The sequence below is a fragment of the Argiope bruennichi genome, chromosome 1 (assembly GCF_947563725.1).
Source record: "Argiope bruennichi chromosome 1, qqArgBrue1.1, whole genome shotgun sequence".
Taxonomy (NCBI): domain Eukaryota; kingdom Metazoa; phylum Arthropoda; class Arachnida; order Araneae; family Araneidae; genus Argiope; species Argiope bruennichi.
In genome coordinates, this window is record NC_079151.1 from 7,285,000 (window position 1) to 7,307,463 (window position 22,464).

A 22,464-nucleotide genomic window follows, 5' to 3' on the forward strand; every position below is an offset into this window, starting at 1 on the left:
AAGCATTTAAACATTAAATCATGCCGGCGTCCTGGCCTAGGGGTAGCGAGTTTTCTCTGTGATCTGGGCGTCCCGGGTTCGAGTCCTGGTTTAGGCTTTATGGTTGTTCTTTACTCTGTGTTCTCTCTGTAAGTCGTTTGAAAGAGCCCCTTCCATCCGTGAAAAGGGTTTTTGCACGCGAGTGTGTGAGTGTCATCTTCATATGAGCTAAAACCAGACTTCTGCACACGGAAGCCCAGAGATCTTTGTCCTCAGAAGCTGCTGCACCCCTCTTTCCTCGATCTCTTGGACTTGGCGTGAATTGGTGTTAAATCCAAGGGAGATAAGCAACAAACTCAGAAACCATCATTGGGAAGCCAAGACAGTGTAAGCAGTGTTAAACTTTATTGGATGCAGCCCAAGAAATGTCATTTATTTTATGTTTAATAGTATGGTTTGCTATATTATCCAAAATTAACTCTATCAATAAACTATTTCAGACAAAAGCAATTGTTCTTGACTCGGCTTCCAATTTAGTCGATAAAATTAAATCTGTAATCCAAAATTTAACACATTTTTAGACGAAGCAAAAATGCTAGCACTTAATTTGAGCATTTCAGATCATTATCCTGCAAAACGAATTCGAAAAAGGAAGAGATTATATTCCGAATTAGCAGAAGACTAAGTTATAAAAAGCCCAGTAGAGGAATTTAGGTGTTATTTTTTAACATTGTAATTGATACTGTTATTGTACAAATAGGAGATAGATTTAACCAAACGTATACCAAATATTATTTCTGATATCTTTGGTAATTGGTATACCAAATATTATTTCTGATTTCAAATTAATCACTGATATAAAAACTCCAGAAAAACATGAATTAGAGAATTGTTTCAAAAGATATAGATGAAAACCTAATCCATTAAATTTGTTTGCTACGGGATTTGATTTTCAATAAAAGAGATGTAAATAACACACAAGACACATTGCAATACATACTAAATAATCATTATAATGCGTTATTTCTAAATGTATTAACTGTGTTAAAACTTTTCCTTACGTTGCTAATTATTATATCAAGTGCTGACCGCCCATTCAGCAAATTAAAATTAATAAAAAATTATCTTCGGACAAGCATGTGTTCAGAACGCTCAAGTGCACTTGCTATATTAAGTATCGAAAAAGAAATTGCAAAAAATTGTAATTTTTCTGAAGTAATTAATATATTAGAAAAAACAAAATCACGCATTAAATAAACATCCATTAATAACATATGTTAGGGTTTGTATTTCTTTTTTTTTTTTTTTACTTCACAAAAATTAGGACCTCAAAGGACTTCTTACACCCGGGCCCCTTTGTAGAGAAGACCGGCTCTGTATAAAAACATAATGAAATTTTATTTATCTGGTTAGTGATGCTTTCGAGTTACCACGTTCACATCGTCCAGAATAAAGAAACTTTTTAAAATTGTTATAAACATTTTTGTTATTGAGACAATGTATATAACTCATTGCGGTTTTATTAGACAGATAAATATAATTCCAGCTTTCTTTTCTTAAAATCAAAGCCGTTAATAATGAGGTCATTGGTTAAAATTTCGAAAACAATCTAATTCAATTGATTAGATTTTTTGGCTCTTTCAATATTTTCACTGTATTGATTTCATATATGTGTAAATAATATCAAGGTATCCAGTTCGAACGTTGTCCATAAACTAACGTTCATATTAGAAATATGAATGCATTTCGAACTGAAAGAATATGTCAAATGAAATAAGGAATAATATATTACGGTGTTCGATTCAATGAGGTAATACTGACAGAGTTGCAAAATATAAATTTTTTTGTACAATCTCATCGCTTAATTAGTCATATCCAGCACACACACACAAAAAAAAATACTTGATACCTAGCAAATACAATACAATCAATTCCATTATTTTACATTTATAATTCACCAAATAAGTAAATGAGGATCATACACGCGTTTATTTTAAGGAGAAATGTTTTTTAAAAGATAAAATATTTGTTGTATAATAGACAATCTTGACATACCGTAAAATTTGCTACTTTAGCTTTCTCAGACATTACACGTAACCAGATTCTTCTTGCTTATTATGTAACATCAAATCTTCTTTATCCTGACCATTCAACATTTTTTAAAGTAACCGCAAAGAAAATAAACTAATGGATATAAACTTGGAGAGGAGGATCTCCTTAACTAAAGAAGTTATTTCAAAATGTATTAGGCACCAGAGTACTTGGCTGAAAACGTTTTTAACCCCCATCATGCTAAACTACAAATTTCACAGCGAAACCTTCAAGTAACCAAATAATAAGTACAGATTATATATATATAATATATATATATATATAATATAGTTTAAAAAAAGAATATATATATATATATATATATATATATATATATGTGTGTGTGTGTGTGTGTGTGTGTGTGTGTGTGTGTGTGTGTGTGTGTGTGTGTGTGTGTGTGTGTGTGTGTGTGTGTGTGTGTGTGTGTGTGTGTGTGTGTGTGTGTGTGTGTGCGCGCGAGCGTGTAGTGTTATGACGTTTTGTCATCTTATAAGATCAATCAATAGAATCCAAAAAATTAATTAGATTCCCCGAAGTTAAGGTTTGAAAATGACTAAAATTAAGAAAAATAAAGAAACATATTCTAAAAAACTAATATAATATTTAAAGCATTTCAGAAGCACCAGTAATATAGGTCCTTCAAAAAAAGATAAACTTAATAATGCGTTAATACATAATTTCAATTTATATACTATTCCTTAAGATCACAGGCTCCGGATACTGAAATCGTCTAAAATATTGACATTCAAAGTTTCATATAGAAGAAAAGTGAAATCTTTTTGTGTAAAATGCTAGTGCGTAGAATATTTTTCTACAAATATGACCAGGAAACTGTATAAAAAATTGACTTTTGTTATTTTTTAAGTGTTCACGCAAGATATTTAAAATATAACCTCTGTTATAATTTAAAGTTGTATTTTTTTTTCAGTTGGAAATATATGCTACGCTACATAGCTTAAAAGTTATGTATTAGGCCACGATTAGAATGGTACCCTGTATATATTTATGAAATAATTCGTTTTGGAAGTAACTTAGTTTCAAAATAATAAGTTCTCAAGGTTTTTTTTTTTAAAAATTAAATTAAATTAATAAATTATTTAAAAAATAAATTGTTGCAGATGGTTTATTAGGTTTACTATGAAGTACATTTAAAATATATAAAAAATTTACTTTAAATTTCAGTGAGCAAAAAGTTATCAGACTGGATTAAAAAAAAATGTTTATGATAAAATGCTGCTGTTGTTTTGCCCCAGCATGGAATATAAACATGAAAGTCTTGTCTTGAATTTAAAAAAAAATCTTCAAAGAAAGTAACCGAAAGTAATTACAAGGAGCACTATTTTAAACGCACGGCTGAAAAATGATGTCAGAAAACTTATCAGCTTTGACTGACAATATGATTGGTTCGTCCTGTTTCAGATCTGGGGAAAGCAAATTTAATAGGAAGTGCAGCGCGTTTGCTTTTTTTTTTTTTTTTTTTTTTTCCGGGAAAACTTCTGCGAAGTAAACACGTGTGTTGGAATTCAAACCCTTAATACAGTTACTCTTACGAAGTATAGAAAAATTAGACGAAGCAAAAATTGTGAAATAAGAGTTTTAAGAAACTTCAAGAGCTGCCAACTTTTGAAACTTTTCAGTGGCGTTTCAATAATAAATTTTCTACACATTTCATGTTTATGTTATGTTAGAATTGATGTGATAAATTCTACTTCTTCCACCATTCAAATCGACACTTAACAATCTTTCTAATAAATGTGTTAGATTATTAATAAATGTGCTTTTTGCGATGGATTATCATACTTTCAGTTTGAATTTATGAAGCTCCACGAAATTTTAACTGCCTAGTTTTCGTTTTATTCCAAATTTAGTAAAGGATGATGAGTACGATCTTGGGAGAGTTGGCTTGGATAACTCGCCATACGATGCAATTTCTGAGATAAAATGGCAGATTTTTTTTTCCAGAATCGATTCTTTTTCTCCCGTTTCCAGAGCGATAAAAAACAGATATGGAAAATTGTTTGTTAACGATTTAAAATGTAAAAAGAGATGGAATTTCAAAAAGTCATAGAATTAGTCGCTGCAGTTCATCTTTTCCTATGTAACATAAAACAATTTGAGATTAACAACCAACTAATTTCAACAACATTTTGATTAGATATCAAAACCTATCTCTAAATATTGCAATAGTCTATCTCTAAAATACAATATATCCCGCTCAACTTCCGGATAATCAACCACTCCCTCGCCACCACCCGTAAATGCTTCAGTCTTTTGAAATCAATAATTAGTTAATCGTAGAAATATATACACGAAACAGCAAAGACACTTTATTGGTGTAAACGCGCTGCGCATCCGTGATGGGTTCAATGGTTGTTTTTTAATTTTAATTTTAACTTAAATTTTACTTAATAATTACTTAAATTTTACTTATTATGTGTCAGGATTCAATTAACTTAAATCCTGACACATTATTAATCGTATTAATTGAGAAAAAAGGATTTTGGCAGTGTTTAGGACATATTTAATTATTAGGCTTAATATGCGGTATGAGTTTAGTTCTCCATTATTGTAACACAATAGATTCTTTTGAACAAAGAAATGTGGTAAATCGAACTACTGAAGTTGAACGTAGCATTTTTGAAGCTTATTGTCAAAAAAACAGATTCTTTTAAATTTTTGTAACCGAAAATATGAATTTAATTTTGAACATAACTACAGAATTTTTTCGATGAAATTTTGAAATATAAAGTCAATTTTATCTCATACTAGTTTGTTAATAATTATTCTCCCCAATGTACATCTAGTAAAATAAAAGGCAACGAAATTAAATGATCTAGATTATTCCTGAAATTTAATATTCTCCAGTCATTCATAGATACATTTAGATACCTGACTGTAGGATTTGTTCCAAACTGCAATGCAAAGAAAGAGACCTATCACAATATCATCCATTCATAAGGAAAACTTTACTATACACAAGACAGCAATTTTTTTTTCTGGAACTGTGGTCTGACCTTTGGTAAATATTTTCATTTCATTGGAGATATGAGACTCTCATCCCCACTGTAGAATTATGCAGGCTCAATGGGGTCAATTCATGTGACGTAAAAGTCACATGTCATGAGCTATCCGCGCATGGCATTTAAGTTTCATCCCCACCGCTTTCGTCGATTAGTCTGCCATTAACGTACTCCGCCGAGTATGGAGCTGATTTTTTTGTTTACATTTGAAGTTATAATTTTTGAGTCATTTTCTTTCCTCTTATTATGTGTTAAACGAGGAAATACTGGTGTGCTGATGGATGCTTAAATGCGAAACACAAGAATGACTATCATGATAAAATGTTTTCTTATTTTCCTTTGGACAATCCTGCCTAGGGTTGGTACCTTTGGTATAGATTTTTTCAAGCCTTCGAAGTCGGTGATATGCTTCGATCATTTTGAAGAATTCATTCAGGTGTGTTCATTTATTAAATCGTAAATGGAATTCCAGTAATCGCAAATGTTTTAGTAATTTTTTAGAAAAATTCTTCGAAAAAAAGAAATCAGTAAGCGATTTTCTAACAAAAACAAACAAAATCGTGAGAGCATTTCTAATTCACATTTGATGAAATTTCTGATAATTTTGAATATGCTTAGAAGGTTTTAAAAGGTTTACATGAATATTACATTGCATTTTCTAAAAATTCTTATCTAAATTTAATTAATGTAAGTACACAAACTCCTGCTGCAGAAATAAAAACTGCTATAATGCTAAACTTAGGTGGAAGTGAATAAATTTCTTAAAGATTTATTTAATAAGTGAAATCTTTACTAACTACTGAAAATTGAATTTTCTTATTGACTGTTATAATATATATGTAATTGAAGTATTTTATTAAATGTGCTCTTAATTTGATAAATTGAATGCTATAATTAAGAAATATATATATATTTAAGTGTTGAAAACACATGTAATTTAATTAAGTATATAAATCAGTTAAGTATAAAAACCATTAATTAACGTCAAATAATTTTTGCATTTGATTTTTAGTTTTTGGCATTATAATAAAATATATTATGAGGTTTTACTTTTTTATTATGAACCTTAAAGTTTTCTTTATCTTTTAGTAATTCATGTTATTTAGTTATTGCTGGGTAGTCATGTCTAATAACAAAAGAGCAAAATGGATGACACCAGAAAGCATTATTACTAGTTTTCTAATTACATTTGGAGATTTGTGATGGATTCAAAGTGAATTTATATCAAACAACTTTTCTATTGTTAAAAATGAAATGTCAATAGTTTATTGTATTTAAACTGAAATTGACTGTTACCATAATATCATGTTATACCATTGTGCACCTCAGTGATTTCTGTTTTAATAAATACAGGTCTTTTCATTGAAAATCAATTTCCATATCAACATTTATTATATAATTTTTATTCCCAACTTCATTGCTACATGCATGTTTCACTTTTTTTTTTCTTTCTATTTTTTTTAACATATCAATTTTGAATTATAAAATTCTGTAAAAGTATAAAAGTGTTTCTTCCAACTCATCTTTATATCCTATTTAACTTCTCTCTCTTTATATATATATATATATATATATATATATATATATATATATATAACCAATCTAAAGTAAGAAAAAGTTTGAAAACGAAACTAAAATGAAAACGAAACAAAACAGTTTCGCAATCGCAACTAAAATTTATTACCTATTTAAACTAAAACCAAAAAGGAACTTCATAGTATTTAGAGAGCGCAATTGCAGCTACTTCTAAAACACAGATGAATTGATACAAAAGTATTAGAATCAAGTTAATAGGAAAAACAAAAATCAAATAAAAATTAAACCAAAAAAATTATTAAAAAAAGAATCCGGCCTGAAGACTTTTTCAAGGGTCACCCTCAGGCAGGGATTCAAATAAAGGGATTTTTTCTGTGAGGACATACAGACTTTGTCTAATAATGATTCCTCGTGACCCGAAAATCCCCTGAAATTATGCTCAAGAGATATACCATTTTAACAGAAAGGAAATACAAAATAACAAATTAGAAAAAAAGAACCACAGCAAAGTAAAAATACAATAAAAACAATAACAAAAAAACAAAAACAGCAATAAAATTAAAATTAAAATTAAAAACGAAAAAGCCAGAACATACCATCCAACAGTCAAGGAAACTTTAAACAATCGATTGTGATTTCCTGTTTTGAAAAAAGTTAACGGTAAATTATGTAAACAGAGGTAGGCACCCAGCGCCATCTATTGAGTGATCCAATATGCAAGTAAAGTTCTATTTTTATTTAAGCCAAAGGATTAATCCCAAACCATACCTTGTTTAATTAAAAAATTGACATTACAGTAATTTCTAGGAAAATCATTTTTAATTAAATTTTTAAGGAGGATATTTGATGCTTCAATATAAGAATTTTTATTATTGCAAACCCTTTTGATCCTGTTAACTTGTGATCCTGTAACAAGGAAAAATATAAAGATTTTATAGATATTGATAAAGGTCATATTATTACAGGTAATTTAAAAATTATTGAATCCAACTCTTTAAGAGATTTGATGGGAAGAGGAACAAAATTTAGATTAAGAGAAAAAATAAACCATAACAAAATTTTGATTTCTATTGGTAATGATTTGGATGTTTTTATTGCCAAATTATCTAGAAAATACCATTGGCCTGCTGAAGGTTTCAGGGAATGGAAAGTGAGAATTTTAAAGGAAATTAAAATAAAATTGAATACTGATTTTGACAGATCTAAAGAACGTGGGATTTATTTTAGTAAAACATTAAAAAATGAAATAAAAAATTTAAAAGAAAAATTTGTTATTACAGTAATAGATAAATCAGCAAATAATTTCTGTTTAATTTGTAAATATTATTATAAAGAACTTTTACTTAATGAATATAACTCTAATGCAACTTATATGTTAAAGAACACCGGGAAAAAGGAATTAGATAAAAGAATGCTAGCTTTCGCAAAAAAAACCAAAACTAAGACTTGCTCTCTTAACTATCCTTATTTATTCCCAACAGTTAAATTTCATAAAAATCCATTAAAATTCAGATTCGTAACCTGTAGCACTGGTAGTTATAATTACTATACGGGTAAACATTTCTTTAAATACTTAAAAATTATCCTGGACAAAATAAAAAATGAAGACAACTTTATTATTTCTAGTAACAAAGAAGTATTGGATTTTCTTAAAGATAACAACATTAATAAACTTAATACTTTTGATTTCGAAAATTTATACACTAATCTACCTCATGAAAAATTAATAAAGGTCTGCACTTTTATATATGATGAATATTTAAATGAAAATATCATTCCTAAAAATAACTGGCTTGAGTTATGTAATTTTAATATTACTGAAAATTACGTGTTTAATGGTATTAATTTTTATAAACAAGTCAAGGGCATTCCAATGGGGACAGCTTTCTCAAATGCTTTAGCTAATATTTTCCTGCAATACTATGAGAAAAAAATAATTAAATATAATTTAATAAACGGGTGGAGATATATTGATGACCTACTTTTGATTAACTTCGACAATACTAATATTATTACTAATTGCTATCCAAAAGATTTAATTCTAAAAGATACAAATAAAAATCAACTTGAGGCTACCTTTCTGGATTTAAAAATCGAAATTGCTAATGATAAAACAATAGTTGGTATATACGATAAAAGGGATGATTTCAACTTTAAAATAACAAAACTATGTAACTACCATTCCAATCTAAACTCTAAAATTTTCAAAAATCTAATTTTCTCACAAGTTAACAGGATCAAAAGGGTTTGCAATAATAAAAATTCTTATATTGAAGCATCAAATATCCTCCTTAAAAATTTAATTAAAAATGATTTTCCTAGAAATTACTGTAATGTCAATTTTTTAATTAAACAAGGTATGGTTTGGGATTAATCCTTTGGCTTAAATAAAAATAGAACTTTACTTGCATATTGGATCACTCAATAGATGGCGCTGGGTGCCTACCTCTGTTTACATAATTTACCGTTAACTTTTTTCAAAACAGGAAATCACAATCGATTGTTTAAAGTTTCCTTGACTGTTGGATGGTATGTTCTGGCTTTTTCGTTTTTAATTTTAATTTTAATTTTATTGCTGTTTTTGTTTTTTTGTTATTGTTTTTATTGTATTTTTACTTTGCTGTGGTTCTTTTTTTCTAATTTGTTATTTTGTATTTCCTTTCTGTTAAAATGGTATATCTCTTGAGCATAATTTCAGGGGATTTTCGGGTCACGAGGAATCATTATTAGACAAAGTCTGTATGTCCTCACAGAAAAAATCCCTTTATTTGAATCCCTGCCTGAGGGTGACCCTTGAAAAAGTCTTCAGGCCGGATTCTTTTTTTAATAATTTTTTTGGTTTAATTTTTATTTGATTTTTGTTTTTCCTATTAACTTGATTCTAATACTTTTATATATATATATATATATATATATCATGACCTTATTCTTGTTTATTAAATTAACTATATTGTATGTTTTATTTTATGATATTCATTCAATGTGATTTTTATCAATGTAACTTTAACATTTAAAAAAAAATTAATAAATGTTCTGCTTTAAAAGTATATTGTTCAACATAATGTTTTTATTCATGATAAAAAAAAAACCTGTTGTTTAGTATTTAGAACGTTTCTGTTGAATAAATTTGATTTCATCATTTACATTGGCATTCTTGTCATACTGTGTTTATATTTTTTCTAAGTGTCTAGAAAAATAAATGTTGATAAATAGTTTTTTTGTATTAGTGAGTACATTGAAACATCCATTTGATCATATTTTTCAAATAATTGTCATATATATTTTATTTATATATATATATTTTTTGTAATGTGTAAATAAAAAATATGAAAGTGTAATTTTGTTTGTTTTCCTTTAATGATCTCTACAAATTAAAATGAAATAACTGATTCATAAGTTGCATAGATTTAAAAAAAGGTAACTATACTTTTTATATTTCATAATTTGAAATTGTAAACATAATTTATTCAATATATACTAATTTGAATTTCATGTTCTTTCCTCTGAGCAAACTGATAACATCAAAGTCTCAATATTAATAAAAATCATTACATAAGAAAAAAAAATGCAATAATTTTATTAGTAAGCTTTAAAATATTAATTTATCTAAGAGTAATAATTTATTTTTAAAAATAACTGTATTTATAAGATTCAACATTCAATAATATTTAAATAATATGTAAAAAAGAACATATGTAATTTTTAAAAAACACTGCCATAGTCATTTGTCAAAATGTATCCTTCAGATAAAAAAGGATTTGGGAAAGGAAAGAATAAAGCAGCACCAAACGAATTAAAAAGCGACGTTAATTAATTATGCAAAAACAATAATTCCATTGAAAATACTAATTAAAATTTTGAGATAAGAAATAAAATTATATAACTACGAAAATTTGGAGAAAATAATTCAAAATAATATCTTCAAAAAAAAAAATCAGAAGTTTTTAATGGTTGATCGGCTAGCGTAACAATTACTAAACAATGGTTTCATCAACGTTATCGGCAGACATTCCGTCATGCGCGGAACGGTTGAAAATTGAACAGAAACGGTTTGTTTGGTACCTGACACGTGACCGTGAATTGACCCCATTGATGAAATGAGTAAAATGTCAGGTCAGGCTGAAGTTTCTGCATTTTATTTACAGACCAATATTACAAAGCTAATATGCTGCTATATGAAGTCCATATTATCAAAGTGAAAATAATTTTGTTAATTTAAAGTGCATGTGAGTTGACTGTTTTGTTTCGAACATGAAAAACCTAACTTTGGCCAGCGAACAATTCATGTTGAATCCGATAGAAGTCGATACTTGGAAGTATTTGACCAACTTCAGAACGTCAAATCTTCAAACTCTTGTATCTGTGAAAACATATGGTTATTTCAAATTCACATTTAAAGGTATCTTGGCTCTGAAATGCTGACATCGAAGGATAAAATTTGGAAATTATTGTAATAATGATTTAAAATCTTAACTCGAGCGCTTTCTAAGTTTGAAAGGCGTTCAAACTCTGTATTGTTCTATTTTAAAAGGAGAGAGAAAAATCTAGAACAGTTATTGCAAATATCAAACTAAAATTCCTAAAATCGCATTCTCTCTTGTATTTTTAAGAGACGGTTTCCATCTTGATGGGACTCTGTTTATCAACTAATTTCCGAGGCAAATTTTCAATACTTTTCAAATGAACTTTTAGCACTCTGTTTTCATTCATGAAATAATATGCAAAGTTAAAATGTATTCAGTGATCAATGTACAGAGTCCTTCAAGTAACCTTGAAAACGAACTGACTGCTAATCTTACCTGTATGTACTCGTCTTCACTCCTCAGATGCTCCGCAATGAATTCAATCGCCTCCGTCGCTCTAAACGCTTCGGGGGTGAGATACAATGTATCTGCTCCATCAATGTCTCTGAGCTGGGGATCCCCCACTTGCTGCTGATTGCGCGCAGCTGTGCAGTTCGGATGGTGGATATCGGCCATCTCTACAAAGTCCATCTTTGTTCCTTTTACCGAGTGGCAAGTGGCCGAGGACTTCAGATCCGGAGAGCCGTGATAGTGGTGGTGACTACCTCCGACTCCAACCCCTGGCATCTCCATCATCCATCTTAGTCTCGTTTTCTTTGGCCTCTTCATGAACAGCATGATGGGCAGGTACTTGAGGAAGACTACGCGGATCCAGTTGGGCATCCGGTGCGTCCGAGGACCCCGGAAGTTCCAATTAAGAATGATCACCGTGACTAAAATGGATACGGTGTTCATGAGAAAGGTGAAGAGCAGGTACTTGGCGATGAGCGGCAGTACCAGGGAGGTCGGCGGCAAGATCTTAGACACCAGGAGCAGGAAGACCACTAAGGATAGCAGAATGGAAATACCCAGGGTCACTTTCTCGCCCGCCTCGGCTGGTAGGTAGAATACCAGGATACACAAAAAGGAGATGAGCACCGTGGGAAGGATCAGATTTACAGTATAGAACAAGGTCTTGCGTCTGATGGTGATGTAGAAGGAAATGTCCGTTTCGGTCGGCTGACCGCTTTTCGACTGGTTATTGATGTTCAGAAAGGCAGGCACCTCCACAATGTCCCATGTCCCGCTCTTCCAGTAGTCGGAGAGATCGACCCAATAGTTATCGTTGTAGAGCTTAAGGGAGACCTGATCTCCGTTGAAAGTCCAGGAACCAAACTTCATGACACACTTCTGCTGGTCGAAAGGGAAGTAGGTGACGTCTATGGTGCACGAGCTCTGGTAGATGGCGGGGGGCACCCACATCACTTGTCCCTCGGGGTAGATGAGGACGTTAGACTTGTAGCGAACCTCGTAATTGCCGTCCGCACTGCGGAATATCAAGAATGTGCTCAAATAAGTAATATAAGAATATCAAACATAAAATTAACACATAAATTATACTTCCATATTCATGTGAATTCTAAATGATAGTCACAATTTTTTCTCCTGACTATGAAACGTTTTTAGAAATGATCGTTGAAACAATGAAATAAAACTTTTTATATTTTCATAGCCCTTTCATAAAGTTAAATATTTTTCTGTCATCCATTAGACCATGAATTTAGTCCATAAACGTAAATAGTAACTATACTTTTACGAAATGATGTTAATGGGGAAAGAAGCACAATCACTCTTTTCAAGCCAAATGTAGCGCAGGTGTTAAAGTGACGCAATCCTCCATATGCCCAGTCCATTAAGATAGATGCAAAATGTTAAAAGTAAACTTAGGCTTTCATATTTTTTTTTATTTACAAGAGAGGTTTGAAATTTTTGAAAGTAGTTGTTCTTAGTACAAAATCTATATAATTTGGAAACATAATCATATGGCTAATGACTTTTGAGCTAAACATTGTGTGATCAGGTTAACATTTTATACTCGTCCTCTATGATTAAAATACTCATTTTTATACAAGCAGTGCTTCTGTCAATATATCGTCTCTAAGAAATGTGAGTTACATGTTGATCATAGTATTATTATCTGATAATAAACATTCAAATATTAAACTTTACCTTTCATTGTAGCTCAAGAAAATAAATCTTTCATATTGTCTGAAGAGTCTTTTCTATTAAAATAGAAGGGGAAATAAAAGTTTCTAAATACTGTGATTCTGCTTAAGTTTTATAAATATTATCTAGACTTCTAACTAAAGAACATACGTTACAAATTAATTGAATTGCTACATTCCACAGGGTTATTTTTTTCAAGTTGCATCCCTCTTTTGCGTTATTTTACACGATATATTCGTGCAGCCTTTTTCCACAAAGAAATGTTTATTTCATATAACAACCAGAACTCAAGGAATTACCTATCTTAGTGTCGTTTAACTTATAACTTTATTTATTACTTCAACTCTCCCGATGAGTCGCCGGGAACCATTAATCATACTTAAAATTTTCTTGGAGTTGATTCCCCAACGCCGAACTCGAGATGTCGGGAGTTATTTCCTAAATTTCGCCACTTTTCCCTCCTGCGATAGTTAATGAGCTTCCTCTCCGCCGCCTGATCTTTCAGCGGCAGTTAAAACTCCGAAGACGTGCCACAAAGACTATTCTGCTCCGAACATTAATTGCCCGGAAACTTTAGTGCTAAAAAGGGAAATCTCTCACAAAGATGAGTCGGTAAAATTAAAGATGGTCTTATTTTGTGTTTTTTGCAAAGAAACTCCTAATTATTTACCACATATTTTTATATTACCTCCCTCCTTTCAAATTTGTAAAAATGGATTCTGATAGTCGGCTTTCCATTCACTTCCTCATGGTGGACACTTATGATATTTTGTATTCCTATATTTTCTCAGTGCAATTTTAATATTCTAAAAATTAGATGAACAATTATTCGATCCATTCCAAAAGTTTGGTACGATCTGGTAATGAGTATGCGAAGCAATGTATCGCTAGATTTCGTAATCAGTGTTTAGAGGTCAATCGCAAAGGGGAAAGATCAACGGCAGGCCGTAAACAGGCTATTTAGACCATGGGAGACTGAAAAGAAATGGAAAGCAAAGAAAAGGCATTTTGAATTTTAGTCATTAGTAATAGACTGAATGTACCAGTAATCAGTAATGTGCAAAGTAATAGACTGAATTTGACTGGAAAAATAATCATAGAAATGTGTGGCAGCTTTTAATGCAGAAATAATTTTTTTAGCAATCGCATATTTTTAATGCTTACATTTCTCACCCTAAAAAATTAGTGGGTGCGAATCAAATAAATTTACATTCCCTTCATTCATCTTGTGAATTTCGAGATGGATTCCACACTGTGCGTGCATTTAATACCATTGCGATTCAATATCCATAAATGAATTGCAAATGCATAGAAATTCATAAATATTTAAAAATACAATGTAATTGCTAAAATTCATTTTTGTGCTCAATTATAGATTAAGATTTAGTACATTTTTTTAAATTATATTTTCTGTGCATAAGCCTATTTTACTGCCAAAACTCGATCAAAATTGAAATTTGTGCTCTTAGCAAAAGTGTACATTTCTTTCTTTATTCATCCATAAAATAGTTTAAATAGCATTATACGAAATAATATTAAGCTTTGCCATTATATTTTGCTACCATATTTAACAAACTAAATTTTAATTCTAGCCCCTCGGTATATATCGTTATGAACTATAACACTTAAAACAGAAAATGATTAAAATAAAAAAAAATCCCAATTTTTAATATACTAATAAAGGTGTGTTTTGAAGAGCGGTTTATTACATTTATGAGCCAACTTCAATGAAATTAAAAATATTAAATTACCATTGCGTATGGCAATACTATTGAAACTTGAAATATTTTTTTAAGTTTATGTTTCTATTAAGATAAGTTGCCCTGTGTCTCTTACATTTAAATTCAAATAATAAGATAGTTTTTTTATTATCTTCCAGTAAATAGCTTAAATCGTTTAAGTCTTTCAGAAAAAAAATATTAAATTATTTTTACTCATTGCCTTTAATAATATAAAAATATGCATTCTTTGAAAAACTATACAAAATAATCACTATTTATTATGAAAATTAACAGTATCGCAAGAAGCTGCTCATTCATCACAAAATGTGTTGGAAATTGCTGCAAACATTTAATTAAGCGGACGTTCAAAAGAAACAGATGAAAATTCATCACTAAAACAAAAATGAGCATTTTATGTAGAAACAAAAGGTAAAACACAGGCAACTAAAAACGCATGAACTTTTATCGGGGGAAAGGGGGGGGGTGAGTCCTAAGAAATCATCATTTTATTATTTTCTGAGAGCAAAGTTTCTTAAAATAAAATCCCAAAACAAAGCTAAGTTCAAATAATACTCCAAATGTCCAAAATATATCAATGAAAAAAAAATCTAAAAAGTTCATTTTAATAAAAAACGAAAAACCAAACAAAATAAGTTACATCTTAATTTTAGGAGAAAACCAAATTCTCTCATCAAAAAAAAAAAAAAAAAAAAAAAGCGTATAGGGAATTTTTTTTTAAAAGAGGAACTCAAGTCGGAAGGCATTTAATATATGTAAATTGATTTTTTAAAAATATTTTTTTGCTGAAAATATTTTATATAAAATTAGAAAAAAAACAAAAAAAACGTATCTTTCCTCTGTAAACGAAAATTGACTATCAAAAGATTTGGATATTGCTCTCATTCCTCTGTTCATTTTCTCTTGTTTCATTGAATACTGGTATTTATTTGTGGGCCGTACATAAAAATAAAGAAAAATAAAAGATTATTAAATATTTTCGAAGGAAAAGTTATATAATCCTCAAAACATTGAAATAACACCTATCTGACTTTGAAAAGGATAATTTAAATCCATAACAAACTAGAAGGATGAAATTTAGTGCATGGTTTTTAAAGCCACTATTATAGGTTCAATGGGTTGACTGATTATCTAAAATCAGTGTCGATGGGCGTCATGATTATCTTGAATCTGAAACACAAGAAGTTAGAAATAAAATTTCCTATATTATTTTATTAATGGAATATTGCATCTTGTCGAATTCTAAATCCAAAGTAGATGTCAATGCGTATTCGATTTCTTTCCTACTTCTGCAAAGCAAATATCAAAGGAAATGGTGTGTGTGTGGGGGGGGGGGAAGAGTAGAGCACTGCCTTTGGTTTAGATTCCTTCCCAATAATTGTAAAAATGGATGGTTCTCATCTCTGCTTGGAAAAGTTAATTCAACTATTTTTATACTGATTCTTGTGAGGCAAAAATTTTATTTATAATAATAAGATCTAATCGTCAAAGAGCTTATTCTTAAAATATTATGGAGATTATTTTTATATCTATATATAATTATGATCACGTTTAAGAATTTAAACTGTGCTACATGCATTACGATGAGAAAAGTTCTCTTGCCATAAAAATGGTGGTAGAAAACTCTTTTTAAATTTAAAAATCGAATTATCTGTAGGGTGAAATTGCAGGTGCACTTCTTCTCATACCGAACACTGTCCTTTCATCAGTTCTAAAATATTCCAGAAAAAATAACCGCCGCTCCACCCTAGGATTTTTTTTTTGTCCTTTTATTATTATTCTTTTTCTCGTATATCCTGTGTAGTATTTTCTGAAGAGAAATGGTTTTAGTCTCTTGGAAATATACAGTAGAAGTTTCAAAATTAGCATTTCAAATTATTCGAAATAACTATTTTTATCTACTTTCCAAAAGTGGAGGAAGATCTCTCTAAAATTATTAAAGAAAAGATGTAGCTTAAGGATTTGTTTTTGCATCTGAAGGGCAAGTATTCGTGACGTACTTAAATTTTTTACATTTTCGAGAGCAAGTAATGTGATTTGGAATGGCATTAAATTTTTCATTAGGAATGCAGAGCTTAAAGTATTAATTTGATATTCTTTGTTACGCTAGAAACTCTTTATTTCGATTGTTGAGAAAACCGTTTAGCACAAAACGTGCTTGCTTTTATTCTTAACACGAATCCTTTTTAAAGATTTTCGGTTTGAAAATAAAATTAGAATCAGACGAATAAATAAAATGATAAATAATTTAAAGTTTAAAAATAATTTTTTAAAGGGATTTGAGTAAATGAAAATTACCACAAATTGTTTTCAGTGTAAAATAGAAGTCTCATCATATGATAATGTCTACGTTATTGCTTCAAAATGCTCTTTTGTTAAATGAAAACGCACTTATCAAAGAAACTAAAAAACGAATAAATAAGTGCATAAATAATTCAAGTGTCTAAAATCGAAATTTTGTTTCAGACATAGATTTAATTGAATTTCTGAAAAACTGTATAGAAATATTGGAATTATAGTTAATGTTTAAATTATCATTCTATGATATGATTAAGGAATTGAATATGCAATAGTAACTCAAGAGTGCACCTAAGCTGCTCATTTATAAAGGAGACAGACAGACAGAGATATTTTATCATAACCCAAATGGATTAAAATGAACCGAAAGTAATTTTATTTTATTTCTATTATTATCATGACAATTGATTAAATAATATTTCGATTATGCTCAAATTTTCCCTATAAATAATTTTTTCAACTTTCCATATCCGCAGAGGAAAAATTGATAATTGAATTGCGCTGCATCCTCTCTGTAACCGGCAGAAATCATTTATATTTATATACGATTACTCAAAACTAGAAACACGTTAAAGGGGGAAAGCTCCTGTACTAAAATTATAGATTTATATCTAAGTGAGGAACAAATCCATTCGATGGCAAGCCTTTCTATTCTTTTGAATAAATGTGAACTCAATATATTGGTAGACAAAAAAAATGAATTTATTATATTGGTATTATTATATTGACATTGTTATTTAATACAAATCTGTAGCAAGTGAAAATAAATGTGTTTCTGTAACAACTCAAATGCAAAAGCAATTTGAAGAATTTTCAAAAAATATGAAGATTTTGACAAATGGAAAAGCAAACAACTCTAAGTTCAGTTCGAAGGCTCTTTTTGTTTATTTATTTTTATACTATTTTTTATACAATCATAGAATATGTTGAAATTCTTTACAAATTCGACCTCAAAACTTTGACATTTCAAAGCTTTTGCATCTCCATTCATTTTTGAAACTATACCCGCCCGTCTCTCGAAGTTGCATGTGAACAAAAAACCTATGAAGCTAGACGTACAAAAGTTAGCCCATGATTTTATAACGAGAATTAGAAGCATGTATAAGATTTTTGGGAAGAATTTCGGCTGCTTATTGACTGTATGTCAGTCTGTCTATTTGTGCGAATGTGAACTTGATGATTCCGGAACGCTGCTCTCCAACAAAGTAAAATCTGACGCTTGCTCTGTGCATTAGAACACTATCAAATTTTTGTTCCAACCATGAAAAGAGACGTGCCCTGGATTTTCTTCACTGACTGGCTTAGCGCAAAATGCACCACAGTGGATCCCGGAGCAAAACATAATTTTGTCGCTATTCCATCACAAGTTCTAATGGCTTAAAATGAGCGTATATTATTATATTTTCCCTTATACATCATATTGGACTTAAAAACAATGCACGAAGCATGGTAATGATTTGTTCCCATGACGCCCCTCAGAATGAAGCATATATCGTCTTTGCCCCTCTGTCGCTATGCCTTTGAGCGTCGAAAAAGATTACAATAATCTTGAGGAACGGTTCTTAAAATTGGTTATTGCCCCATTTTAACGCTTCAAGCACGGGAGCGTTTTTTCTGTAATCAAATCCGCTTTGAAATGGGCAGAAACATCATATTTCCTTTTCTTCGGTTGTCGTCAAGATGGGTGGAAACACGTTTTTTTCCTACTTCTGATTTTGCCTTTGAAACCGGAAAACCGTTTTTTCGCCATTGTCGACCCCACCACTCATTACTTCTTTGGCAGCGATGGATGCGAAAGACAGCAGGTAGCCCGGAAGGAAATAATTTGCACTAATAATTTGACTAAAGAATTCCATATCTTATAAACGATTTAAGTGGGAAAGGTTGCTTTCAGAAAGAAAGAAAATCTTTCTTCAGAAAGAAAGAAAATTATTATTATGGATGCAATGTTTTATAAATACTTGTTTTCAAAAGTTAAAAAAAATGTTTTTGAATGTCTTATTATAAAAATTACGAATAAACATTCGGAAAATGTATCTATTGGTATCAAGATGATAATAACAACAACAAATTTGTTTTTCTTTCTGTCTTATACTAAAAAACTCCTACTTGGCATCAAATTTTATCCATAACTTAAATGCTTGGAAAGAAATCTCATTGCCCAAAATAGAAACTTACATCTGTTTAGATCTCAGGAACTTTTTGTCACATGTATATCTTGACATAAAAGTGGCAACATTTTCTCTACTTTTTTCTTTCTTTTTCAAATACTGAATAAAATCTTTAGCTTATCTAAACTTAATATTTAACTTACTGAATAAAATCTTTAAAATACTGAATAAAAAGATATTAAGAAAGGAAAAGATATTAAGAAATGTTTTTTGTTTTAGATTTAAAATATCAATGCGTTTCAAAATTAAATTTGAAAAAAAAAATTCTCTATAGTGCTATAATATTTTATGAAGAATAAATAATAAATGCTCAATATGAATATTTTATGAAGAGATATAGAAATCTATTCTTATATGTTTTTATTTAACAGCATTCATAATCCATTATGTTTTTAATAATACTTATGACACAGTAATTCGTTTTGAAATACTCAGGAAAGTTTATTTTATTTATTTATTTTTTAAAATTTAAATGAATCTGATTTTAAAGATATGGGAATCCACAACTAATTACATATAAGCGCTGACAAATTATTTATAATTCCAATTGAAAAAAAAAACTATTTACGAATTTTTGAATGAAATAAAGCAAGATAAAAAAGACAAGCGGCCTTGCATAATATACTGGTAGTGCATACAAACTTCGCTTAATAAATTTTCGCAATTATCTGACACTTTCTTTTTTTTTACGTATTACATATAATTAGCAGGAGTTAGTAGAAAAAAATCTTTTTTCTTTCTTTTCTCTCTCTCTCTCTCTCTCTCTCTTTCCTCATAATGATATTATTCGGACCGAAAAAGAGGTAAAATATTTAAAGAAAATCCTTTTACATCTGCAAAATAGTTTTCAAAGTTATTTGAAAAATATAATCGCTGATATTTATAAATATGAAATTAAAATTAAATTCTCGTTCCAATGAGATGAGTTGGAAGCGAGGATGAATCTTCCAATGTAGAACATGGAATGGATTAAATTTGTAAATTTTAATGCTGTTTCCTTAAAATTTATAAAATTTTTAATGTATATTTACTGATTTATTGTCACATTGGTTAAAATGACTAAAAGTAGAAATTTAATCAAAATCGAAAAATTTTATATGTAGTATCATTTATGTCCAGGATATTTTTAGGATATTTCCGAATTTTCCACTTTTTCTAACATATAAGTTTGTTTGGAATACCCTAGGTTTCAATGAAAGTCATATTGTATAAATACATCTACAATAGAGTATCCGATAGCAAACAGGCATTTGTGAGAACGTCCTTGTAAAAATGTCTTATCATTGTATCTATCCCATCCCTTGTATAATGCAATGTTGAATAATTTACGGGACAAGGGGGTGGAGATGGATGGAAAACATATGGGTGCTGGACATGTGGTTCACGCAGGTGAGCAATACCGCAAACGGCTTTCTTTGACAAAAGAATGTTAATTGATGTCTTTGTTGAAGATTACAATGAAACGGGGAATCACAGTAATAGCTGAGTGCATATGTGCTATTCAAACGAAATACTTCAAGTTCAAATTCATTCAAAGTAAATTTGAAATAATCTAAATAAATTGTGATTGAGCTTTAGCATTTTATTACAGGTATGATTTCGGCAAAAGAATTCTTTTTAAAGTTTTGCCATTTAAATAATCCAACAGAATTCTACTTTTACTTAGGAAAAAAATGTAACAGCCATTTTATTCGTTTAAGCTGTGAGCAATCTGTACAAAACTAGTCTCTGAGTTTTACTCTGAGTGTTACAAGATAAAGATTAGAGTTTAAATAAAACAGTTTAAATTTAATAGAGTTAAATAAAACACTATCAATCTTAGAGGAAAAGCATATAACAGCCCTTTAAATGAATGAAGTCCTATAAACTGAGCTATAAAGTGGAATGATAAATGAATGAGATCATGAGCAAATGTGAAATAAGTGAAAATTTGGGAAAAACGTTCTTTTCATATAAGATAAATTTTTGAAATTCCATTTAATTACTTATTATATAGAAGGAAATAAATGGTAAAAGTTTAATATAAATATCTGCATTATTTTTGAGAGTTCAGCTCTGTTGGAAATAAAAACCAAGAGTATCGAAAAATGGCTGTACTTATTTTTTTTCAGTAGGAATCCAAGAAAAAAAAATCGATCCTTTTTTTTTTTTTTTTTTTTTTTTTTACAATTTTAAGTGATGTCATAATAACAGTTTCAAAAATTTGTGAACATTTTGAAAAGGAAAAAAGGTTTTATATTTTAGTAATTGATTGTCAAAATGCATGAAAAACTAGGGATCGTGAGCTTAATGATAATAATAAAATGAATACCGGCTTGGTAGTTGAAACAAAATGCTAAAAGCAAATTAAATTTTCACCACTTTTTAAAATTTAATTTCGAATTTATACTGGATTGTATTCTGTACAAAATATAAATCAAGCAAAAACATATCTTAATATAAAGAAATTATTCTAATATAAGTACTTCTTCTAGACAGGATTTTTTGAATTAGGAATGCAGTTAAAAAATTTGTATAAAGAATCTGCGCAAGAATTTTAGATGAAAATAGTAAAATTAAATTTTCTTTTTATCATTCCCATTAGCATTAATTTCAGTTTATATTCTATTTCGACCCTTTTTCAAAGTCTCTCTAGCATGAAGCTGATATTTTTTGAAATAATCTTTTGTTGACTGCAGATAAATTTTAGAGAAACCATACTCTGAATAATTAGCCGGCCGGAGGGAGAATCAAACCCCTTACTCCCTCCATCTGTATTTCCCACAAAACAGGTCTCCTCACACCGCTTTACTATCAGGTTCCTTCCCAAAACAACAAAAACATCCGCAAATAGGAAGGAAGGGGAAAAAGGAATTTAAAAAAAAACAAAAACAGGCGGGGTTTAAGGAAGGGGAAGAAATGGCAGAGCGTGTTGACCTGTTTATATATGTGCACGTGAAGGGAGGGAAATGTGCCTCTGGATCCAGAGTAGGATCGATAACTGCAGAACATTCTACTTGAGCTTGGGAAGTGTTGCTGCATTCTGTCTTTCCGAACGGGCATATGTGATTTTTACAAACTTTTACTTAACTTGTATTGCTTCAGGTTTGTATCGATGGAATTTTACAGGGTTAAAATCGAA

The 22,464-nt window shown here is 29.8% G+C and overlaps 1 protein-coding gene across 1 annotated transcript in view; it reads right to left on the reverse strand.

Moving 5' to 3' along the window:
• The window catches only part of LOC129975993 (acetylcholine receptor subunit beta-like 1), a 191,277-nt gene that overhangs the window by 20,066 nt on the left and 148,747 nt on the right, over positions 1-22,464 (reverse strand). Inside the window, exon 5 of the mRNA XM_056089319.1 lies at positions 11,426-12,455. Coding sequence (XP_055945294.1) covers positions 11,426-12,455 — 1,030 coding nt within the window. The remainder of the gene's footprint in view (positions 1-11,425; positions 12,456-22,464) is intronic.